A 26,512-nucleotide genomic window follows, 5' to 3' on the forward strand; every position below is an offset into this window, starting at 1 on the left:
AACAAACTGTTATTTGATGAAATCCCAGACGGCTTCCCTGTAATTATTCAACATGTGGGCCCCCGGAGCCTGTGCAATGACAAACACACGCACTTAGCCCCGGGGATGTGAAGAGACAATGTGCTAATTGCCCAGTATGTAAAGAATTTGAAACATTTAGAACGCAGAGTAGGAATTAAACTATATTCTGTAATAGAGTAATTGGCCTTCAGAAGAAATCCAAATGTATTTAAAATGTAAATTCGCTCTCCTCGGCCGTCCTGTGGAAGAAGAAAGCCCGATCGGTGCTCTGGCTGTATTTGCGTTTCGGGTCTGATGATACCCCAGCAGAGTGTGACTCAATTACAGGTGTGTGAGGACTGTTTGCCCCGGTGCGGTGTCCCCATCAACCCCATCGATCACTGCCCTCTCCATCACCGCTGCCCCAGACAGAAACAAGGTCACGGCGGCGCCAATCTAACACCGACTGCGAAAGGACATGCAGAAGAGCACCTCGTATTGCAATCATGAACCGGGGGAAATTAGGACAGGAAAATACACAGAGAGCAAGACAGAAAGACACGGTGTCGGTATCCGGGCCAATGCCAGCCCGAACACTCAGAGCACTCACACACCTGGATGTTGCAGTCTGAATGATTCTTTCTTTGAAATTAACTTTTGAAAAGTTTCTGATTTGCTGCCAGGGTATATAAAGAACAAGACATTTGGGAATTATCCAGTGCAAACTAAATTATATAAGCCCAACTTTATTATTTTATTTGTGTGTGTGTGTGTGGTTGTTTTATAAGTAAACGATGCATTGTTATAGATACTGCAGCACACCGCTGGCAATGTAAACTCCCACGGCATCGCTGCTCACTCACGGTGTGTTTATGTAACCGACACATCAGAGGAAACTGAGAGGAACACTGTGAGGAAGAGCAAGGATGGGGTCCATCCACTGGCCAGGGCAATTACTCTGACCAGCATGTGTCATAAACCAGCATCACAGATACAGAAACAACATTAAAATTAGACTAACATTCAGATTTACATATATATAACACTGTATGCATGTCCATATACATATAATCACTGTATAGGCATATATATTACATACATGTAACCAATTATATAATAGAAAATATAAATCAATGTCATGATTATTTAGTATAGCGCCTTTCACTACAAGTTGCACAGTGCTCAATATTAGAGATAATTAAAAGAAGATATTTAAAAGATTCCATGATTCACCATTATGAATAAAACTAAAGTAGCCAGTCACTGAAATAAAGCCAAATAACTACAATACAATACAAAGCACTATTTCTCCAGCCTGCTGTTGAATTGCTGTAACTGGATATCTGTGCAGTGTCCTTTAATACAAGTCCGCCAGTAGAGGGAGCCATCGGTTCAGAAATCACAGAATCCGTCTCACTCGGGCTCCAGTCTTTCTCGCCAGACGGGAGGCTCTTCCAGGCTGTGTGAAATAGACAGCTGAGCCGCACAGACACACAACAGTATGCTGTGAAAGTGCGGCACCACATTGTCTGTCGTGTGCAATGCTAAATCACTCAGTCACATTACAGACACATGCCAGAGACTTCAAACTGAAAGACAGCTGATGCAAACTTACAGTGGCCCACCGCCAGTAGAGTTAAACAGCAACCGAAAAGGGGGCGCCCGTTTTATAGCGTCTTTCTCTGGGAGTGCCCAACAGGACTGACCAGCTGTTCTTAACACCCCGACCCATCTCATACCAACCCCCTCGTGTGGAAAATGACCTCACTCTCTGTTTAGGTCCTAGATATCACCGATGGGAAGGAAAGCAGACGCTGATACTGCCAGTGAACTCTCCGGGAGTCCGCAAGGAGATAAGGGGCTTCATCCTGACTGCATCACACTTTACAGCCTCCTCTCTGCAATCCTGAGGTTGGAGGGAGCGGGGGAGGGCGACGTCTAACGTGGGGAATTCGCAGAGCACCGTTTCATTTTAATTGAATGCCGGTGGGTGTGTGCTTCCAATTGTGGACGCATAAATCACTTCAATACTCCCCAGCTTCTGAAGGTGACTATTACAGTAATAAGAGAACAATTAAAACGTGGTTCAGTGGTCGTGTCTGCTGGCGCTCAGTGTGCCAGGCGCGGGTGGGGGGGGGGGAAATCACTCAATCTTTTGTTTTAGTTGTACTTTTCTTTTTTTGTTCTTTTGGGCACCCTGTCTAAACCGGAGCAAAAATTATGCACCAAATGGTCTGTCTGGAAGGACAAGTTAAGCGATTCCTCATGATCAGTCAGATTTTTATTTATTTAACTTTTTCTTTTTAATATATGTACTTTGAGTCATGCGCTAATCGAATTTAATACTCAAACAAAAGCAGAGGAAAGTCCCAAAGCACTGGACTGAAGGCTTTCTTCTGTGAAATCACAAAGCATTATACCGAATCGCTTCCCCCAGGTATTATACCGTAATCGGAGCCCTTGTCTCTGACCCAGACCTAGTTTTCTTTTTGGACAGTGTCTCTTAACTCTGTGCTGTACGATGAGGGTTCGTGTACATTTTTTTTATTTTATTTTTTCATTAAGAGAAACCAAGTCTGAGAAAATAAATAGATTTTCCACAGTGGCTTTTTTTAAGAGAATTTCAACATTGGAGGTTTGATGTGATCCCGTTTCTTCAGCTATAATTATACAACAAACCAACCACACTCCATAAGTTATCCGCACGTGTTCCAGAACGTCTATCAGTAATTAAAAGCTAGAAATAAGTATTATGTCTCCTCTGAGGTTTTATAAACATGTTTTTCCAGAGGAACATCTTCGCCACATTGTCAGGAAATCCTCGATCCACCGAAGGGCGCCCGGTCTTTCTCCTCAACACGAGGTGAACGGTATCTGTGACTGCTTTGGGTGCCCAGCGGCCCGGTCTGTCCCCCGTACGGAGAATATCACAAAACCCCAGCCAACGTAAATCCACTCAATGGCCAGTTCTGTACTTCATGCTGCCAAACTAAGCTGACTCTAAATAGTGCAATGTCTGGGAATTCCTGTAATAATAAAGCTATGATTTGGGTGATTTCATCTGGGATTGTTATTCTTTGTGCCGAAAGGAAACAAGACGCATTTAAACAGATTGCTATTGTCACCCTGCTATGTAGCATTCATCAGAATTTCAGCCCTGGAATGGGTTTTGGCACGTGGTGTGGCTCTGGTTCATTTCCGTCGAAGGCAAATAAGACGTATAGTAGCTACGGCTGGGAAACCTAAACTCTATCACACCAGTTTTGACTCCTTCCCAACATTACAGGACGGTCTCTGAAGGCTTCAGTCAGGGCGTGAACGAGGCGCGTGGACAAGTGTTTCGATTGAAGTTGTGTCTCAGGTAGAAACACGTTGCCAAGCAGAGGAAGAGTAGTCATGGCAAGGCTGATTATTATTATTATTATTATTATTATTATTATTATTATTATTATTATTATTATTATTATTATTATTAATTCACCCAAGGTGACTCATATTCAAAAATAGAAAGTGTTGCCAAAATGTAACTGTGGTTCCCTGTGTGCAGCTGGATAATCCTCTTTGTTTCAGTTTTCTGTTGAGACTACGGACCATCTCAGCGAGGTCCTGTGTTCTTTGGTTCCCCCCATTGAATGTCCCCAGCCCTTGCCCATTTCCTGTCTCTGTGATCGTACGGACAATCTTGGCAGCATGGAATAAACACAGACAAAACATGCTAATACCTTGGAGTATCTCAGCCAGACTCACAAAGGGATGGGAGACAGGAGAAGAACGTGTGAAACGCATAATTTCCAATTTACAACCATTTTGATTGTAAACTGAGAAAATTTGAAAATGTATAGAATATGTACATTTGAGAATATATATATATATATATATATATATTATCCCTTCTCAAGTTGAATTTGGGCTCAGGCATCCTGTTGCAGCTCATAGTCTTGAAACTAACTCTGGACTGAACTGGAATGTAGTTTTCAACACTGGGGTATTTTTCAAGCTGAAGTCAGCTCCTGGCTTATTCGAACTGATTTCATATGTGAAAGTTGTACAGAAAAGGGGCAACAACAGAAAAATAACAACACCCACATATTGGCAAAGAACAATATGACATCCCTACAGCCTCTTAATATCTTGCCTAACTCGCAGGGACACTTACAAACAGTTCATAGATGAAGTCATATATTATTTCCACTGCTTAAACGTATTGATTCTGCAGATTAAGAGAAGCACTGATAATAATCATTTAATTAAATAACTGTGGCGCAATAAGACTTCCAATTCTGTTTACTGCAATATGTGTCATCTTTGGTTACAGTCCCTCAGTTGTAATGAATACACTGAGTTGCCAGTTGCCTTAACATAATCAGCGTCAGGAAACCAGCCAACCCAAAGACAGGCAGCACGTAGGAGGCTAATGGTCTGTTAAATGCATTCTTTTTATGATGATGAAGCGGCGCAGGAGAGGTCAGAAAGCATCGCGACGATCCCTCTTTATCGGGGGGAAGCGAGCAGTAACGTGACCTAGGCTAAGCGATGACAGCGACACACTTTGTGTCTCATTAAACCGTGCTGCGTCTCTCCAGAGCAGAGAGGCCAGAAGATGAATGGGAAGCTCTTTAATTCATTAATTCACTCTCCTATAGTCCTCAGGGCTGCCCCCATCCCCCCGGACTCCCGGACCCTCCTCCCCTAGACACTCACCTGTTCGCACTCTCCAGGGTCTCCACTTTCTTCCACAGTTCGTTGTTTTCGGAGGTGTACGTTTCCACCCTGGGTAAGGGAAACAAACGCACAAGTTATTGCAGACTTACAGCACAGAGTGTGTCTTTTTTAATCCTTTTAATCCTGTTACATTGTTGTTAAAAACATTAAATTATGAACTGGTCTTGCATTCTTGCGCAGTATATCTTAATCTCATTCTAAAGCTAGGATGCATATATTTGTGTGAATGAATTCAATGTGGTAGTCACAGCATGTAGCCACTTGGAAGGGCAATCGCTAGATATCTTGGCAACTCGCTGCCGTATTGTCAGGTAAGCATGGCTGCGTTTGGGTGGGCTCAGGAAGAAAAGACTATAAGAAAAGTCCATGATTTTATCTGTCTGTGGCATTTTTTCTTTCTTTCTATAATTGAAAGAGGATGAAACTCTTGAAAGGAGGAAGACGATAATGTAATTATTTCTGATGCCTCAGGGTGTTATTTCTGTCATGATGATTACACATATGTAAGAGATGCTCGTTTTCGCCATTTAAAACAACAAAACGAAAGCTTACTTCTTCTCCAGACACTCCACATATTCCTTCTTCTTCCGCCGGCTCTCCTGAGCAGAAATCTAATTAAGAAGGAGAAATGAAAAGATAGCCTTCAGATATGAATATAATAAAAAGGCATCACTTTTTTTTTTTGACGTCCATTGAAGAGTGAGAAACAACTCCTCGACCAGTTCAGTCTTTATCACAGAAAGGGAGTTTAGCAGAGTGTGGTATTTGTTTGGAAGTCAGACGCAAAATCAATCGAGGTACTCAATAACATAACGGTATCGATCGCCTCCAGTCGAGGGATATTTATTTTAAGACGCGCGTGTTTGTTTTAAAAACCAAAAGCTCAAGTTAAACAACCATTTTCAGTGAGAGAAACCCATCATCTGTATCTTCATCCACCCATGAGAGAAACTAGGGCTGCACAGATGTGCCCATCTCAACAGATGCAGTTGTTCTGGTACCTTGTTCTTGATCTTCCTCCTGACTCTCTTCAACGCCTTCTCCTCTGCCTTGGTGAGGGGCAGCTTGTTGGGCACGGGGTAGCCCTCCGCAATCAGGGTTCGCTTCTCCTCCTCTGTCAGCATCAGGGGTCCGGAGGTGCCCTGCAGCTTCTGTGGGACAAAGTCAGGGACCAGCGTCAGAAACCAGTGAACCCACAGACACACATGCATGGTCTTTAATAAACATCGGTGCTGAAGGGCATCTTTTAATTGCCGCAGCAAACAACCTAAGTCAAGGTTTTCATAGATAAATAAATAAAAGCCATTTTGTTCGAATGCATGTATTTATCTCTCCTGAGAGACGAGGGGCCCTCGGCGCGGTCTGAGGCTGGGACTTACATGCGGCGCGGTGAGGAGCGGCGAGGACGAGATGGCGGCAGAGGTGCGGGGCTGCAGGCGCGCCGGGCTGGAGGGGGGCAGCGAGCGCGGACTCTGGGAGCCATCACTGTCGCTGCCGTGGCTGCTCGGAGGGGTTGGGGGCAACTGCAATTGCTCTTCTGTCAGGAGAGGAGAGAGAGATCAAGGGTTAATAAAAGTGGAAAGAGAGAGAGATCGACCTGCACAGGGAGAGCAGGGGAGGATGAGCGATTGGTGACTGCATCACTTTAACCCCCTTGATGTTTTCTTTCTTTCTTCTCAAACTAAATAAATAACTCAACCGGAATAGGCCATGCATTTAGACTGGCGCAGCTCCAAAACAGGCCCAACTGAGGCTTAATTTTGTTATAACTGGAAAAGATAGACAGCGCAGGGAGGGCTTTGACACAGAGGCAACCCTGTAATCAGATTTTTTTTTATTAGCAGCTTCCACTTTTTTAGGTTGAGCGTTTAACCGCCACAGCTGCTGCGAACATAATATAATTAAATGTAGCCGACGGCTTACTGGAAGTCACTTGGAAACAGTGAAGATATTCACAGAGGAGGAAGACCCCATCCTTGCTCGGCCGAGACGCCTCCCAGCTGACCTCGCAGCACGTGCCAGAGAGGGACACCCTCGCCTGGATTACTTTGGCAGGATGTCTGTTAAAGGCCAGCAGGTTCACTCAGAACTTGCTCATATTAGACGTGTGGCTCAGAAGAAACCAACTCACAAACACACAGACGCACGAAGCAGAAATCAAGTTGTACAAAAACAGATTCACTGCATGTCAATCCATATTTATACAACGAATGCAAGAAAAATCGCCAGAGATATGTGTATAATTATTGTTAAATCAGTTAATCCAACAATTACATTGATTGATAACATAATTAATCTGTATCAAAGAATACAATTGTTTGTTATTGCAACTGACCAAATGTTTAACGGGCCGGAGTCTCGATTGTGGTCCTAAATAATCAGACAAATCACTCCACCAACTGAAAATGAAGAAATAATTGAATACCTTGATGCACACACTATAAGTCTGCTAATAATAAATAACACTGATTCAGCCTCACAGTCTCACTGCAAGCAGCCATTAGAAGGACCTGACTGTCTGATGTGGCTCTGGCACGAGACTCATGGTAGTAGGTAGTAATTTGCAAACACATTCTGCTCTTCTAATGATCCATTAATAATTGTGCTCCGAATAAAAATAGCGAAGCACTAAAAATAAGAAATGCATGAAACAACGCGGCGCAGAATGCCGTTTCTGTACGAGATGAATAGTTCTGCCCTGTTTCAGATTCTCACTCTTCCGTAACTGTGAACAGCAAACCACAAAGTTAAATTTAAAAGCCTGCAATTTGAGTGGAAGATGTGGACACGGCCAGAACAATTACAGAGAAAAGGGTTTTGAAGTGGAATCTCATAAGAGTTAAGTGCTGAGGCAAAGCGGCCTGTTTCTGTATTTTTCTAGTAGTGGTAAATGGTGCACTTGAGCAGGTAGTGAACAAAACAGAAAATCCTATAAAGTACTGGGTAAAGAAAATAAAATCTAAAGTAAAAATACAGTAGGATGCAGCCACTTATGTACATACGCAGTAATTGTTATATTTCAAGCAGAGACAGATCAAGGTTTCTAAAGATCTTGATCAAGATAACCCAATCACATTTAAGACATAAACATGTGACACATGTAATCAATGAACCCATCAATCGAAGCTGTAATACTGACAACCAGTTAATCCACTGGGTTTAATCTCAAGTGATTATCTAATTTATTATGACTAAAATCGCCGTCCATTCACGTCATAAGCATAAAAGGTTTTGCTCAATCACATTAGGTTCCTTCAGTCCACAATGAAATAAAATCAACTGGAACTGTTGACTTTACAAGGTTTTTTTTAGGTCAATATACAGATGTAAAAGACTGTGAAGCTTGGTTGAAATAAGTATTTAAAGTATTTATTTAAAAGCAGATCATGTCTTACTAATTTATTATAATTTTTTGAACATGCAACTGCAGCTGTAGAGGAGTCGCTTCTAACTGGAGTGAGGTTGTTAGTGGAGTTCCACAGGGATCAGTACTAGGGCCTTTGCTTTTTCTAATTTATATTAATGATCTGGACTCTGGGATAGTTAGCAAACTTGTCAAATTTGCAGATGATGCTAAAATAGGCGGCTCAGCAGATACAGTCTTGGCAGCACAGGCTATTCAGAGGGACTTAGATAATATTCAGTTGTGGACCGACACCTGGCAGATGAAATTCAATGTGGACAAGTGCAAGGTATTACATGCAGGTAACAAAAATGTCCACTATAATTATACTATGGGAGGAACAGATCTAGATGAAGTAACGCATGAGAAAGACCTAGGAGTCTATGTGGACTCCTCACTTTCTCCATCCAAACAATGTGGGGAAGCAACAAAAAAGGCAAACAGGATGTTAGGGTATATTGTCAATAGTGTAGAATTGAGCACAAGGGCAGTGATGTTCAGACTGTACAATGCTCTAGTTAGAGCTCATCTGGATACTGTGGACAGTTCTGGGCTCCACACTTCAAGAAAGATATCGCTGCTCTAGAGGCAGTTCAGAGGAGAGCAACCAGACTTATTCCAGGTCTGAAGGGAAAGTCCTACTGAGAGACTGAGGACCTGAACCTTTTCACCCTGGAACAGAGGAGACTACGTGGGGACTTGATTCAAGTCTTCAAAATCATGAAAGGCATCGACCACATCAAACCAGAGGAGCTTTTCCAGATCAGCAGGGACACACGCACCCGGGGACACAAATGGAAATTGGGCTTCAAGGCATTCAAGACAGAAAACAGGAGACACTTCTTCACACAGAGAGGCGTCACAATCTGAACAAACTCCCCAGCGATGTGGCTGAAGAGACAATTTGGGAACATTCAAAAACAGACTGGATAGGATCCTTGGATCACTTAGTTATTAATGGACACCAAACGAGCACGATGGGGCGAATGGCCTCCTCTCGATTGGACACTTTCTTATGCTCTTATGTTCTTATGTTCTTTCAAGAAATACAAAAACGTTATTTCTGTTTGATTAAAACTATTTGTGTTGTGTCTACTGTGTTGCACTTCAGTTTATATCATTTTTTTTATATTGACTCCACTCTCCGCTGTTTCAGATGACCTTCCCTTTGAACATTGTGTAGGTGTAGAGTTACACAACTATGCTGCAACTGGTGCCCGTGACCTTGCAAAATCGGGCATGGGCACAGCTGGGAGTTCAGCAGAATTCGTTACCCACCTGACGGGACGGTGAGGAACTGGTTGACTTCTTTCGGCTCGGCTTTTATGGCAGGCAGGGCGTTCGGGTCTTTCGGAGCCTGAGAAGACCAAAACACAAAGCCACAGGCAGATGAGTTACAGGGCACCTAGTTTTGAGCGCTGGCTAGCGTCTGGGGCAATAAGTCACGTTCACGCTGACCAGCTCCCCCTGCCTGCGGTGCCTGTCTCGTACGTGCCTCTCCAAGTCCAACTGTGGCTTGTTTTATCTTGCTTACACTTAATTTTGATTTTATAAATGTATATATCCTCTCCAAAATATACTCGGTGCGCCCCTCTGTGCGGTGTGTTGGACACCCCAGCATCAGTAATTCTAACTAACTGTGGATTACCAGTTTGTGTTGGGACTCTGCTCTAATCCTGTCATCCAGGGAATCCAGGGAATCCAGATGTTGGAAACTGGATGAGTAAATCCCTCCTCTAACAGTCTAAGAGGCTTGAGCGACCCATCTGCCTGCAACACAGGGGGAGGAGATCTGTCTCGAACACAGGCCGCGCTGGATGACTCAGACAGTAAACACAGCTGAAAACTGCTTAAAACAATTTATATTTATTTTAAAAGAGCCTCTGTCCTTCTTGCCACATGTATTTTGGAGGAGACCCAAGAGGATAGCAGGCTTTGGTTAGTGATGTTTCAAGAGCCACATGAGGAGACTTGCTCTATTAGTCTCAGAGGAATGTAGTCAGAGTTACCAAGTCCAAGGAACTGGCCACAGAATGCATCACTTGGAAGGCATGCAAATATCCTAGTGCAGACTCAACTACTGACCAAAAAAACACCCTGACCCAAAACATTTACCCCCTGCAACAGCTTTTATAGCAGAACATTGTAGGATGACCTTCTTTGCTGGACTGGGATTCTTTTTGCATTCGTTTTCCTGGTTAAAGTAGTCACTTTTTCAAAATGCTTCTTGGACGATATTTGTGTACTTCAGAGAGCAGCATTCAAGGCAGTTCTCTCTGTTTGTGACCTTAAATAGCTGCACTTACTCTTAAACCCATTTCAGAGAGGGGCCATACTAAACTGAAACTGTAAACCTTCCATAGATTAGAATTTTAATACACTTAATAGCCAACATTTTGCCGTCTTTGTGTTGGCTCCAGTCAAACGTGAAAACAGATGACAAGGGCTTCATACGGATTCAAACAAAGAGGAATGTAAAAATGTACTGGCAATGGCATTCCCTGAGTTGGCCAAACCCTGGAGGTGGTGCTGGTTAGTCCTGGGTCCAATCCACATTTCGAGACCTTCTTGTTGCCACCGAGCGGAGGATTACTGCTTGGAAGGCTGTGCAGGAAATTTGGATTATTCCACTTTCCGCAAAACCTGATCCCAGTGTTTCTCCGCTCTTTCCGAGAGCAGCGCTGTGTGCATGTCAGAGTAGTGCTGTGTGGCGCACAAGCGTGTGACCAGCGCACATGTTTGAGCACTAACTTTCCTCACAGCCTTCCAGAGAACAAAAAAGTCTCTCCGTGCTTCGCTCAGAAATGACAGAATTACTGCTCTCTGGAGAATTGTCTGCTAACTTCTGGATACATTTTTTTATAGTGTGCAGGAATTTATTGAAACTACTGATACTACTTCTATTCAAGTTTATTTTATGTATAATAATTTATATTGTTCACCCTTAAAAACTGTCTAAAATCGGTTGTTTTTACGGCACAGCATAACAAAGCTTTCATGCCATAATACATTGTTGATTCCATGAAAGCAATTAACAGGGAAGCAGTTTCCCTGTCTTGTGATCTATCGAGTTCTCTCTCTCTCTTACCGTCTCCTCTGGGGGGCTCTCTCTGGGAGGAGGTGCCAGGTTCAAGGGCTGGGGGCTCATGAGGGGGGAGGGCGCTGGATCAGCCAGGAGGTTTGGTTCTTGCTTCACCAGGATGGCAGTCAGGTCATGGCCGAAGGACCACATGCCCCCATCCGAGTCTACAAAACGACACCAAGAAAAGACAGCACTGAGTGTGAGTGAAGTCAGAGGCATGTAAATATCGCAGGTGCCATGGAAATGCACGGCCAGCAGGTAATATCTTGTCCTCTTTTCAAATCATATGATTCACGCTTGGCACAAATGTAAAAGCGATCATTAGAGGGAAATGTATTCTGTCAGAGCAGGGAATCTCTCCGCACGGCCGCAGGTGTTGGAGTGAACGCGAGGGCAGGTCTTCAGACAGCGCCTGAGTCATGAACCAGCTGGCGCGTCACACTCCTCCTGAGCCCACGGCTCATCTTTATAAGAGTGCTAATGCAAAGCAGGTCAGATCACCTAATGTAAGCCAGCGAGAGGCCGAACGCCCCATAAACAGCAAGTCCCCACTCTGTTAATGAAAGCCGTTGAAACCCTTTTGGAATAGCCTGTCTGTAAAAAAAAAAAGTGCTGCTGCTGAAATTTCAAAGTGAAAAAGAAAGACACAAAAACCAATCAGGGGGTCCTCGTTAGTGGCCTTTTTTTAATTTCTTTTTGCTACCTATTTTTTTTTATAAAGGTTGCAACAACGATTGGATCAATAAAAACATTACAGGGGCTTGTAAAAGATAAAGGTTTTGCTTTCAAGTTCTGTTTTAACGAAAGACATGTTTCAATTCATCATAAACATCCCGCAGGGGCTGCAGGAAACACTACCATGGGAGGTTCATTACACACAATATATAAATCTTTTAACTCTGTGTTTTTATGGTATGTCCACAGACTGTATTCTATACGTGAAACAAAGACCTTGTTTCATCCCATAAAGCTCAAAAGGATCAGGGGCTGAGGCTGTGAGGACTTTATACCAAGAATATTCCTACAGTAGCTCCTGTTGAGCTGCCAGGTAACCCTGACCTTATTCCTGTGATTATATATATGATTCAAAGCCACAATACATTTAAAAGGTGACAGCTGATGTTTCTGGAGGACAATAAAGACCCGAGAAAATAATTCAGGCAATACAGTGGCATATTAGCTGCTTTCTTTATTTGAAACGTGTCACAAGCTATTTTCATAAAGTTCCACCATTCAACCATTGTCAATGTTTTCAGACCTTGGCTAGTTCTCTCCTGAGTTTTTTCCCCTGCAGGTTAATGAAGCTTTTCCACCAGCAGACAAAGACCCAGCATCGATGCCGGCGTTCCCATGGGAACCGGATTACAGCTCAATAAACGCTCGTCTGAATCAGAAGGTCAATACATAAGAACCAGAATGAGCTCAATAATCTTGGGAAAGTGACACAAAATGGCCCTTTATCATGCCGGCCCCCAAAAATAAATAAAGGCTGAAAACAAAACCAGAATCGCCACTTTTTGTAGATGAAACGCTTATACTTAATCATATAAGCCGTCTGAATTCAGTGAGTAAGTGGGTGTTGTAGTTCTGTCTGGAAATGAAATGGTTGCCGAATGTACTTTTGCTAAATACAGCTCAACAAATCTATCCATACTAGAATACCTGACAGGGGGAGGTGGCAACTAAAACAAAAACCCCGGTCCGCTTTGAAACCTCTCCCTGTGGGCGATGCTTGGCCAACTTATTCCAGGTCTGAAGGGAATGTCCTACTGAGAGACTGAGGAACTGAACCTTTTCACCCTGGAACAGAGGAGACTGTGTGGGGACTTGATTCAAGTCTTCAAAATTATGAAGAGCATCGACCTTTGGGAACATTCAAAAACAGACTGGATAGGATCCTTGATCACTTAGTTATTAATGGACACCAAACGAGCACGATGGGGCGAATGGCCTCCTCTCGATTGGACACTGTCTTATGTTCTTATGTTCTTAACTGCAGGGATCCATCCATCCCTAGCCTGGGTTCAGACCGGCCATCTCTGGACTGCAGGGTCTAGCTGGTGCTCTGAGGAGAAAATCGACTGCTCGAGCTACACAAAATGACGCGTCAAATGTGTTGCAGTTTGTGCTTGTGAATTCAGAATTCGAGAAGGTAAAGAATCTGTCTGGTAATATTTCTTGTCCACGGAGGGAAAGATAAGCTCAGTTCCTACTCAAAGGTGCCCGAGCTTGACGTTACAAACTCCAGACCAGGACACAAGGCCCTGGTATCCTGCCCTGATGTGGTGCGACCCGCAACGCTCCCCACCAACTCGCTTTGAAGTGGAGTTTTTATTTGTGTAGCCCATTTGAGAGCGAGCGAGTCAGAGGGGTTCCCAGTCAGAGGGGCTCATTAGCCCGCACAGCCGGGGTGGGGGGCCTGCTGGTCGGCTCCCTCCCAATGAAACCTAAGAACCTAAGAGTCGTAAAGCAGACGCCTCTGGTTTTACCAGCCTGGCAATTTCACTAATGATCCTTGGTGATGAGGACGTTCAGGGCTGCAAGGGGAAGGACTTCAGCTGGATTTCCACGTTAAAGACACTCAGCTTCAGATACGGAGATGTTGGGGGCAGAAACAGAACGGAATGCGATCTAGAGTAGATTTAATATATATAATATCATATAGTATATTGGAAGACATGTTGCATCTCTCAGGGGCGTAATTCCACGTTGCTTAATATATAAATCAGGATTTCAGGATTGACTTAAATCTAAGTAAATAAACCTCGCTCATTCCACAGTTTTATCAGCGTTAACATTGGAACCGTATTTTTTAAAAAAGACACAAAAAACTATTCTCTCAAAAGGCTTAATTTTAAGTAGCATGATTTAATTGGAGGGCTGCTTTATTCTCTTTTGTAAAACCTTACATAAATAAAATACTATAAAAAAATTATATGGTGCAAAATAATATGGTTTTAATGAAGTGTCTGAGTTCAGGGCAGTGACTGCATCTGCCCTGGGTCTGGAGCAAAGTCACAGCTCTCATTCGGCATGACGCAACCTTTCGAAGAGCCAAGACTGTGTCTCTCTCTCTCTACCCTTTCTTCTCTCTCTCTCTCTCTCTCTCTCTCTCTCTCTCAATTACTTGTATTTACTTTAATTTCACTGAAAAGGCACACATGCACATTGATTGTCAGGTTTTCTCTTAATTGTTAAAAGGAGCAAGCGGAAAAAAACGATTTGCTGTTGTAACTGTGCCGGGGGAGCACATGGCCATCAGTTTGCAGCCCGTGCGAGTGAGAGAGAGTGTGTGAGAGTGTGTGAGAGAGAGTGAGTGAGTGTGTGTGTGTGTGTGTGTGTGTGTGTGTGTGTGTGTGTGTGTTGGAGCCGTGCCTGGAATTCCCTGACTTTATGCCTTAGAAGGAGGCGGGTCTTGGAAAGGGGGCAGGAAAATGTCTCCAGTCATTGCGGCTTTTCAGCTGGGTTCCCTGCGCTGCACAGGGGCTGCGGGAGAAAGGGCAGGCAGGGAGAGGAGGACAGAGAGGGCTTTAAACACGGCCGTATCGATGCCCGCTCACCTGGAGCACGCAACCACATCAAAGACACACTCTTAGGTCTTTATCTGACACAAAAAAGTGCCTGAAAAAGCTTTATTTTATCTCATTTCAAAGTAGCTGTCTAGTTTTTTTTCTCTCCAGCTGCTGTTTAGCAAATAAGTGGATAGGCAAGGAATAAGAAGCCGTAAGCCCACGATTAAGAAGTTCTATTATTTCTACAATGGCTTATCCCAAATACAAAAACTTGACCTTGTACCCCATCACATCTTTTCTCATTATGAGTCTACATTGGCTTCATACACTCAATTACACCATGAAGGGGTTCAAGTCTTAAAATGACAGGTGGTTCAAAGTTTTGGTCTCCAGGTTGATGTGAACATCGTTCCACAGAGAGCCGTTCATAGTAAGAAGGTGAACAACTGTGTCGTTTCTCCACATAAGAGCACCCCCGAACAATACAAAATTTGATTTGGGGAACTGTGGAAAAGGAGGGCTGACCTTGTCCTCCCTCATCCATCTTGATGGGAGTGGAGGGGCTCTGGGGGGCTGAGTCCCCGCTCAGGGAGTAGCTGTGCTCGGCCTGGATGTCCGGGGTGGGGGGGTCCAGCTCCATGTCCAGCAGGGGATTCTTCTCGGCCAGCAGGTGCTCGTCGAAGAAGCTGCTGAACAGCTCGTTGGAAAAGTCCTCCATGTTCTCAGAGAAGTGCTGAGGAATGAGAAAGAGACAAAGGGGCATGAGAACATGAATGACGGGTGTGAAGTCACCTGGGGGGGGTTGAACCTGGTTATAGTGTTAGCACACTCCCCCCGGCCCCCCCTTTTATCAAAACCATCACATATGCAGTCCCTCAAAATCACATACTGATCTGCAACATTAGTGGACTCAAATTCATTGTCAAAAGTGTAGAATTGAGAACAAGGGCAGTGATGTTCAGACTGTACAATGCACTAGTTAGAGCTCATCTGGATACTGTGGACAGTTCTGGGCTCCACACTTCAAGAAAGATATCGCTGCTCTAGAGACAGTTCAGAGGAGAGCAACCAGACTTATTCCAGGTCTGAAGGGAAAGTCCTACTGAGAGACTGAGGAACTGAACCTTTTCACCCTGGAACAGAGGAGACTACGTGGGGACTTGATCCAAGTCTTCAAAATCATGAAAGGCTTCTTCTTCTTCACACAGAGAGTTGTCACAATCTGAACAAACTCCCCAGCGATGTGGTTGAAGCTGAACATTTGTGAACATTTAAAAACAGACTGGATAGGATCCTTGGATCAAGGGCGAATGGCCTCCTCTCGACTGTCAACTTTCTTATGTTTCATATGTTTCTAGAGGGGATAGAAACCAGCCGAGGTTTCTTTAAATACCTGACATAGGAGCAGCCCTTATATCATATTAGAAGTTACCAGTAACTTATAAAATACCTTTAAAGCAGTCACCATTTGTTCCTAAGAAACCAGGGCTGCAGTGCTGAGTGTGCCATTGAACAGCTGGTGAGGAGAGCTCATGGCTGTTGCCTGGTTGGGTTCCTCACTAAAACCAAGCTGTGTTTCATTAGAGGAACACTGGTCTTTAAAACCCCAAACAGGAGTCATTACAAAGCCCCTCACATCTCTCACTACAGGGTCAAGAACATTTCCCACATGCTGCTTCTCAATAATTAATAACGCTAAGATTCTGTTTCCACACTGCATAAGGCGTCTCATTGCTTAATTTTCTAAATGCTAATCGCTCTTGACATTTGGAGGAAATTAACAATATTGCTTTAATTGTGGATGTAATGAACGGCTGGCCGGTCGGTGAGCAGATGTAGATGAATGAACCTGGGCAGGAGACAACCCCACAGCCTGGCGGCGTGCAAGTTGTGATTGAATCTGGTGATAGTGCCAGGAAGAAAATGAGCCGTGCTCCAAAGAGCAGCTTAATAATATTAATAAAGAACTTCAGGAGCACGAATACTGCATACTTTACTTTCCCGAATCTGCTGGTAATCGAATTCAAATGCAGCACTGACGTCAAGAGGCCTGTTTTTGTCTCCGTGTTGCCCATGTCAAGATGCTGGTGTGAGCAGCTACATGCATATTCACCAGAGTGGTGGGGCTTACGGGAAAGCGTCTCAAATGTCACAGCGCTTAGAGTAACACAAAACCTGCTCCATTCAACTTTAAAGACAATCTACAGCTGATGTAACCCCATTTACATTTCTCAACCAGATTAGCGCTTTTCGACTATGGTACTTTCGGCCCTAACCATGACTGGAAATGAGGCAGGGAATTCATTGGAAAAATTGTCCTTTCATTCAATCTTCAGCAGGGGTTCGTCAAACAGTACCCAGCAGCCATTGCAGCGTTTGCCTGAAACCTGCGACTGAGGCTATTTGCTTTTGCACAGGGGTGTCTCTCTCCCGGCGGTGTGAAGCTTTTGTTTGCCATTGAGGGGAGGGTGCGAGGTTTTGCAGGAACCTACAGAGCTCCATATCCTGTTGTTTAAAGAGGAGGCGTCTCACTGCTGTGTGGGACTGCAGGGGCTGTTACACTGTGTACACAGTGGGCGTTCCTGCTTCTTGTGATACATAGGCTCCCCTCCAGGTGCTTCAAACCTTCACGACTATATTAGACCCGCATTAAGCAGAAATAACAACTTTTACCAGATAACCTTTTTCAAGATGATCTTTAACCCAGCCTCTCTGCTCAATATTAGGTTACACCAAAGAGTTCCAGGAACCCTGAGGATCCGGTTTAATCGCATCGCTTCCCATTCACTCTCCCTGGCCTTTGTTTTATAGTATTTGTGTATGGTTGCATTCCGTGAAAGGCAAATAAACAGGAAATAAAAACGACAAAAAAAACAGCACAAACACTCCACGAAAGATAGCCTGCTAATCATGAATTGACACAATTTGCTTTGGTGTCAAGTTTGGTCGCCGATGTTTAAATCTTTGATTAAGATCCTCAAATAAACCAAGCCAAAAAAGCAAACACAATCTAAAGGTTTCAAGAAGGATGCAGTGCCAAGATCACTGTTCCATTGAATCTTACACTCCTGGACACTCGTATTTGTATTTCTGACGCATTCCCCATGACATTTGCAAAGGTAATCCTTGCGCACAAGTATATAACACAATCACAGCAGCAAGACAAACAGCCACACCTAGACCCTTCATTGTGCGCCGAGAGGTTCCTATTCTTACCGGGTGGCGGATGTGTTTTCGGTTCCAGATACTCTGAGCTGAGCTGCCTGAATGATCGTTGTCATCGAGGAACACACACATCATTCCCAAAATCCCAGCAATACCCCCCAACTTCCAAACCATCCCAGTACAGTACAGGAAGGTGATACAAGCAGCTATCGAATTATTTGATTAATGAATAGTTAAATGTGTAACAAAGCAGCTGGTCTTGACAAATAATTAATTGGTTGAGCTCAGTATAGAAACACGGGCATGCTGCTGCACAGCATATAGGGTTAGTTGAGAAAGCAGAGATGTTGCTAAAAGCCCACTTAGATTTGCATCTCTGGACATGAGAGAAACCCGCAGAAGACTGATCTGCTGATTGTGACACTGTTATCTCACTATACAGAGTGCAAACAACACCATAGAGCATAATGATAGCTCACATTTTACCAAAGGAGGGAAAAAAAAAGTATATATATTGAATTATAGTTTTATCTCAGCAACAACAACAACACATACTGAAACACAAAACCCAACAGTGGCTAATCTCCTGTTTCAACATGACCAGCGGGGGTAGGGAGAGATATACTGCTTGCTTAAAGGGGGGATTACTGCTCCCCCACTACTTTTCACATACTGACGACATTAACTCTTCTTTTCTTTCCAGTCCACCCACTCAGTCGCTCTGAGAAATTTAAACACAGCTTCGCAGCTTGAGCTCAGATAGGCCTCTCAGACACTGGCTGACACAGCCGCTGTGCCGCTGAAGCAAGACCACATGCGTGACGTAGATACTGCAGTCTTTCACACATGGGCAAGTATTCAGTAGTCGAGAGTGGAAATCTCATATTACGGCTCTTCACTCACAGGGCTAATGACAGCGACAGAGAGGATGGATTGCTTTAAAAGTCACTGTTCCTTGAAATGAGTACAACTCTTCCTTGAAGGTCCTGGATCTGACCATCGAGAGATGTAAACATAGATTCATCCAACTTAAAGTGCAAACAAGATTTTGGGGTGTTGCCTAATACAAACAAATCTTTAATTTCCTGGAAACATGTCCCCAAACACAACACTGTGAGTCCTGTCAGCTTTGCCTCATTTTACTGATCATATCCTGATTAATGACTTGGAAATAGAAATCTGTTTTCAGTATGAGCCAATGCACAAAAAGTACATGACAGAGGTGGTGGTGTATAAAAAGAACCTAATTATCAAGACATTGCTGGCACAGACATTGATCGTGGCTGTGAGGTAGTGGAAAACTGCCAAAGTGAGATTTTAATATATATATATATATATATATATATATATGTTTGTTTGTTTTTTAACACATTTTTTACATTTTTTTTTACAGGAGAAATATCCCAGACATGAACCAGAGAGAAAGTAAGAGCAGGCGTGTCCATGCAGAAGGTTTAATGACACATAATGCACAAGTTACTTAGGAAATTTGGACAAAGATGATGAGACACAATGATTATAACAGTCTACAAAGCGAGCGGCAGGGGAAGCCCTGTGTTTGGAGCCTTTAGTCTTTAATTATAGATTGATACGCTGGCTTTCCTTGACTGTTCCGATATTATCTGCAGACACAGATCTGTACGCAACAGGTAGGGCAATTACGGGCCTATGGTATTCCACACCTTCCCCACTTGATAGATGTGGAAAACGGGATGGCCTCCCGGAGAGACGGGCCCAGCTGTTATTAGCGCAGCCGAGACGCGCGGCGCAGGTTCCCCAGATGGTGTCAGACGGCTGTCTGCGGCGCAGGGAGGGGGCAATGTCGTTTGCGTTTGAGGAGGAGAAACTGCTGGTGCCGAAGAGCTTCTAGTGTTTTCTGCAAGTCTGTCATTAAAATTTTACCGAGTAAAAACAGACATTATTTTAATGGCAACTTCCCTGGGTTGGTGCAGTGCGGTCCTGGAGTCAGAGTGTGGTTGTTGGATGTGATGTGAATCTGCCATCTGTCTGCCTTCACACAGATGCTTTGTTTGTTTTGTATTTTTTGCAAGGAATTTTATTGTAGGTAATCCAGATCAGGGCCACCTAGCCTAGTGTGGGTGAGTGAATGAATGCTTCAATAATGCAATAAGTGTCATGAACAATTCCAACCACTGTGCCTCGATACTGCAGTACTTTATTCTTGAAATTGTTGATAATGGGTCTGCACACAATTCTCATTATATTCTCTTTCTGATAAGGAAAGTGAGCTGCTTATAATTCTTGCTTCCAAGAAGTAACTTTCCCCGGCTAATGAGCGCCGACCTCTCAGCTGTGAAATACAGGAGGGGTGCAGGAATGTCCCGTCGCTGGTATCCATCAGAGAGGGGAAGAAAATAAAAAAAATCTCACCGAATTAGATGTGCATATTCCTTCTACTAGTAGCGGCCAAAAAAAGTCAGAGTAACATTCAACCTCCGCTTCCACAAATTGCAGAAAAGCTGTGGCAAAGTACCAGGACAGAAGACGTGCTTTTATTTCTCAGATCTAAGCCTTTGAACAAGGGTTGTGGTGGAAGTGTGTGCGGATTTAAACGGGTGTGTCTCAGGAGGTAGAGATTAGGGTCATGTGGAGCACGAAGGAAAATTACAGTGATTATACCCAGAACTAGTGGTAACTTCCTGAAAGTCAATTATTATTAGCAGTGGTAGTATTATTAAATAGATGTGTGTGTGTATAAAGTCAATGTTATCAAACATGTTTTGAAATAGCTATACAGACACTCAAGATGGAAGTCTTCATATTTAAGATTCTCAATGCACTGTATTATTGGAATAACTTGTATTCTTCCATTCTTCACCAGGGATGGTAATGTCTGCTACAGGCATTGATACAAGTTTCCAAATAACTCTCTTGCATTCATCAAAACTGGATTCAAACTCATTCAGATGGATTTCCAGTTTACACAACAGAACATCTAAAAATAAATCGCCTACTGGAGTAAATAGCAGAATATCATCTGATTTGTCAGGAGCTTCAGGTATTTCATGTTTATAATGATCAGTAACTTACATAATGTAAATGGTTATGAAAACAATATGAAAGTCTGAATCAGTTCAATTTGAACTAAATGAAGGGTGACAACAAAGTCATAAAGAGGTTGTTAATACACAGCTGGAATAGAAGTTGAGAAGAACTTAAATCTGTTCATCCTTAGTGTTTTTACCGGCTGAATTCAGACGGTTTTGGATATCCTTTCAGAGTAGTTGTTGACGCCACGTTATGAAGCCCTGTTTAAAAACCACAGACACAGCCTAGAGCTTAAGGTATTAGAGATGCATCTAAATACTACTGCAAACAAAAATGTCATGCACCCCTAGGACAAATACATGCACCACGATATATATATGTTTGCAGAAAGGGAGTACCCTGTAGATTTTTTACTTCTTGGACTTTGTCTGAATAATTATTTGTATTGATGTTTGTTTGCATGAATATAATCTTCACAGAGCTGTTCATCAGGATAACTATCTGTGCCATAGAGAAAGAGGTGAACTACACTAAAATAAAGCAAGACTGTAAGGAGAATAAAAAGTACTTTAAAGCAAACAGATCTGACCCTTTTAAATTGTATTTTTTTAGGGGTAAAAAAGCCCTTTGTTTCAACAGTAACTCCTGCCATTGCAAGCTGCAGTCTAACGCATTGGCCGTCCCGTCCGCCCGGCCAATCAGAAGCCAGTATGCAAATGAGCCGCCGTTCCAGAACTGGAGTGCAAGGCTCGTGCGGAGTCGCGAGACGGGCGGCACGCTTTTGAAACGCGGAAAAACACGCGAGATTTTATAACACAGGAGCGGAAAACACGCGAGATTATAACCCCGCAGCACAGCCGGAGCCGGGACCTGCAGCGGCGTGCCGGGGACGTGCAAAGCGCACTGCTCTGTTGAGATTGAGGGAAGCGGACAGTGTGGCACAGCTGAGCAGCTGCAGTCGGCACATTTTCCATGCGGTTTTTTCTTTCTAGGAGAAAAAGAATCCCATGAATGTGTAGCTGATGCCCACTGTATTTCTTGCACAGTATGACTAAATTTGCTGCATCAAAAAGCAAAACGAAAACCCCACTAAAAGCAAAGTGAATTCTAACCTCCCTTATTTTTGTTATTTTAAGGCTATTACACGTTGTATGTGTATGCATTATACTTACAAAAGGAAAATTGCGATTTGTAAGAGAGGAGAAAAAATGCATAGCCTTGGTAAATGTCTTCTCATCCTGTACTGATGTTTTTCTCATATCTGCCTGATTTTCTCATTACTATTTCACCCAACATTTTTTTCAGCTGCCATATCTAGACAATGCATTTCATTCTTATATTTGGATCCCCGTTCTGATTTGCATTTTAAAGCCACAGCCTTACCGTTTTTAATTCTTTTTTGGCTGTGATGTATCAATATATTGCAGATGCTCTCATACTGGCTGTTTGGGATGTGATTTCTCCATTATAAATTAAATTCCATTACAGATGTGATTCATTTCGCTTCACCCTCCACATCTGATACCCCGAGGGGAGAGACTGATGCACACACACTCTGTGCAAAGCTTTCCTTTAAAGCTCGCATTCCTCGCTTAATGTCACTTGAGTCTGGAAAATGCCAATCACGCCGCCCCATGTAACAACACGCTCAAGATAAGGAAAAAATCCTGTAGCAATTCGACTTGAGAGCACAGACACCCCCTCCCACCCAAACAAATACTCTGTTAGATGTCTGCAAGACTTTCCAGCCACAGAAAAACATACCAAAAGTTATATTCAAGTGGGGAGTGTGCTAGAATAATCTGCATTATTGTTTCTGCAGTTCAGTCTTACCAATAAATCAATTCAAATAATAAAAGGAGCAAAACCTACACATCTAAGTATACCTTTAGCTATACCTTAATTATACATCCAGTCTGCTTAGAAAAGACCGCAGTCAAACTGAATACGTCCAGTGAAGAAGAGTTGAATCAGAAGCACCCAAGTTCAATGGATACACAACAGTGCTTTCTGCTTCTTGCACACATCTGCATGCTAGTGTCTCATGGTGAGGTACGGAGTTGTGGTGTCTTTTCTATTTCTAGATTGTGTTGCCTTGTCACGGCCAGAAATCCTGTTTTTAAACTTCTCCACAGTTTCTAATATAATTTAATGTGCATGATCATAGCAGTTGTGTAAGGTAGCTGGACCGTACAGTGGCCAACTGCGTGCAGGGCTCATGCGTCAAGGCATTCCACTTCAGGGACACAGAGATATATTTAAGGTAACCAGTATTACAAGGGGAAAAATCATTCGCAAGCTGAGGGCTAACCAGCGGAGAGCATCCTGTGCAATTTTAGATAGCTGAGGCATCTTCTCAAACCTCAAAAGACTACACTGGCTTGGAGTCTTCCTTTTATTTTAGCTCTCAATTGTTACATGAATCCCACAATTATGACATATAATTTTGCCTCAGCTGAGCACCCTGCGTATTCATGAACGCGGCACCTCACTGCTTTCTCTTCATTGCAATTAGGGGAAGTAGCAGACAGTGCGGTCAGCTGCCGGTTTTCTCATTTTAACTCCGTAATTGTCTCACAGTCTGTAATTTAGTTGCTGTGCAACAAGACGCTGCTTCCCCTGGCTCCCGCGGGGACGTTTCAGCGTGCTGTGAATTAAGTGCAGGCCGGCCCTACACGCCGTAGCGTAGAATTCAGACGGCTCGGACACACCGTGCTGCACAGCGTCCACGAGAGACTCCATCAGTCAGTGTGGATTGGGGAGCGAGTCCAGGATGTAGTGTATACATGCACTTGCTAATGTCTTGAACTCTGTCTTCTTAAAAAAAAAAAAACACCCACCTGCGGTCTTATCAAAAAGAAACACGCCAAGAGCCACTTTCTAATCCTATGAAACAAACTAATTTTTGAAGTAGCCCAAGACAGTATTTAAGTCATACAGGATGACCTTAGTCTTCCAAGTAGCACTTAAAAAACCATGATCTTTCAAAGCCAGTATAACGTTTAGCAGCTTCAAACATACATATTAGGCTCTGGTTTCTCAGGACTGACGAATCCAATAAGGATATTCATGGGCGGTGATGCTCTAACTACATTCTTCTGAGACTTTGCCGGAAGTGGCACTGATTGAGTTTCGTACAAGAAACTTCACGAGAAGCTGTGACCTTGTTCCTGTGTCAACAGCGATAGACTGGTCTGTTGAGGTTGAACCGCGTTCAGGAGGCCACGCAAACAATTTGTTAGGCCAGTAAATTAATTGCAACCCACAAGTTTTCCCACTTTTCATTTTCAACACACAGGTTCACAGCCGGCTAACAATGAGGGCTTCAAGACACTCCACAGAATGAGACACGCATGCGATTGTTTTATACTTGCAATCTTTTCTACAAACCTGTCACAAAAGGGTAAGAAGTTTAAATCAGGATTCTGTGCTTGACATCCCAAAGTTCATAATATTCACAGGCTTATTAAAAAGAATCAGATCTCAACTGACAGACGGATAAACCTTTAACTGCCCTCCTCTTCAAAGGGAAATGTCAGCTCTGCCTGACGAACACGGTCCTTCCACGGCTCTCCGTCCCCACACTCTCGCTCCATCCTAACAATGTGTTCCTGATTAGCTCAGCTTCTCTGTCGCTGCGTTTGATTATCAGGCCGGCAGGCGTGTGCCAAGCCCAGCCGACATGCTGAAGTGATTCGGCGCTGTGTTTGCACTGCAGATAGAGCGAGCCGTTTGCCGATTGTGGCGCAGACTTCGTCCAGCTGTGGACACCAGAGCCCATCTTGTGCCCAGACGCTGTTTCTCTGTCTGTTGTTACTCATCAGATACCAGGCACACATTGTATACAAAAAAAACAGGATAGGAAAATTAATATGATGAAGATGTTTGAACTGCACCCTAGGATTCATACAATGCATCTTTTTGGGGGGGAAACAATCTGAACTGAATGAAACAACAGCAAAAGTGTGAAGCTAAGTCAAGGTTCTTTGAAAGCACACCTTGGTACCAAAAAGCTCCTGCAACACCTTGACCGAAGTCAGCTCTCCTGGCTCAGGCCTGCAATCTGCATCGAAATTGCCTATAAGCACAAACACATTGATTCCTAACAAAGCCTTTGACTTAATTAAAGTGGGACCTGGTCTCATGTCTACTTATCTGCCTCCAGGCCACATATCGATTGCAGCTCTGACTCGAACACTCCCAAAAGCCAGTGAAAGAGAATCCAAGAAGCTTGACCTTAAAGTAACTGGTTTTAATATCTACTGGGGGAACGTGCAGTCCAGGAAGTGAATGAGAATAATTAAGCCGAAAAACAAACTTCTAACCCGGTCCATATTTAAAAACGCACTGCTACAAATTAAAAGCACAACACAATCTCATTACAGTCTGTCACAGAGTAACCACTGTGACATAAAAGCCTCTTGCTATTTAGAGGTGGAGTTTGATAGTTTTCATTTTTGCGTGCTTTCAAAATAGCCAGATCTGCACTCGTTATTTTCCTGCTGTCGTTAAAGGGTGTGGATTTTATAAAGTGCAGTACAGCTCTGCAATAAAACTGTACTGGTAACATCTTCAAGGGTGGTGTAACAACAATAAATAAAATGTGAGCAAGGGCCTATTTGCTCTTGTAATTCCTGCATTGCCAGTATGGAGGTATTTGTATTATTTTTTATTACGCAAATACATGCTATCTGAATTCAAAACAAACAGAAACCCAGAACGTCGGTGAGGGAAGTGTGTGCCACAAGTGACCGGTTCTGCATGCAGTGAGAAATTTATCACCGTCTGAAAGACTCGTTAGCCATGCATGAGCAGAGCCGTTCCCAGACTTGTTTGCCCGTGTGAGTGTGCTGGAGAAAGACCAATCGCATGTCTCTTCTCTCAGGTCAAAATTCAGCACGACCCGGTTGCATTGCAATTGCAATCTAAATCAACAGGGATGACAATGTCAGCCCGACATTACATTACAAACATTATTTTCTACATTATGTTATATAAAGTTCTGCTGAACCTGGTGTTTGTGAGGATTAATGGGATCAATAACATCTAAATTGTTGTTCTCCGTTACAAAATGTCACAAAATGTGTCTAATTCCTCTGCAAATTTGCTAAAACCACATTTAAATCCAAAACATATGAATTAATCTCTCTGCTTGTTGTTTTGTACCTTAGGGGTTAAAAACTTTGTGGGGGGAAATTTAATTAGTTTGCTCCAAAAAGTGCATTGGTAATTGGGTAAAGTCACACCTAAAATGCTTAACCTTTTCAGATTAGTGAGTTATTTCTGTTGTGAAAATCCTCTATTTATGACAAGTTGAATAGCTTGAATCGGTGCATTTCAACGGGCCTCACCCATTTTAAAAAATAAGAGAAAAACACTTGGGGAATGTTCGAATCGCTCACGGCTCAGCAGCTCCACCGAACTCTTTTCACCGCCTCTCTGACGATGGCCGGTCGGCAAGTGTGAAGGGCAGCGAATAACCAAAACACGCGAGATGCAGAAGGACAATGGAATACGGCTCACAAACCGAATTATCAAAAGAGACGCTGTGTTTAAGTCGTAGCAGAGCTGAATATCCCAGCCAGTTACAAACCGTGTAGTTTATTTCATCAGCCACAT

At 43.3% G+C, this 26,512-nt stretch overlaps 1 protein-coding gene across 1 annotated transcript in view; it reads right to left on the reverse strand.

Annotated features, from left to right (window-relative positions):
• Positions 1–26,512, reverse strand: part of creb3l1 (cAMP responsive element binding protein 3-like 1) — a 37,811-nt gene that overhangs the window by 6,253 nt on the left and 5,046 nt on the right. The window contains exons 2-8 of the mRNA XM_066700621.1: positions 15,245–15,452; positions 11,214–11,371; positions 9,404–9,482; positions 6,102–6,259; positions 5,724–5,873; positions 5,275–5,333; positions 4,702–4,770 (exon numbers count right to left, since the gene is read on the reverse strand). Of these exons, the coding sequence (XP_066556718.1) occupies positions 4,702–4,770; positions 5,275–5,333; positions 5,724–5,873; positions 6,102–6,259; positions 9,404–9,482; positions 11,214–11,371; positions 15,245–15,452 (881 nt within the window). The remainder of the gene's footprint in view (positions 1–4,701; positions 4,771–5,274; positions 5,334–5,723; positions 5,874–6,101; positions 6,260–9,403; positions 9,483–11,213; positions 11,372–15,244; positions 15,453–26,512) is intronic.

Source organism: Amia ocellicauda, chromosome 4, assembly GCF_036373705.1.
Source record: "Amia ocellicauda isolate fAmiCal2 chromosome 4, fAmiCal2.hap1, whole genome shotgun sequence".
Lineage (NCBI taxonomy): Eukaryota > Metazoa > Chordata > Actinopteri > Amiiformes > Amiidae > Amia > Amia ocellicauda.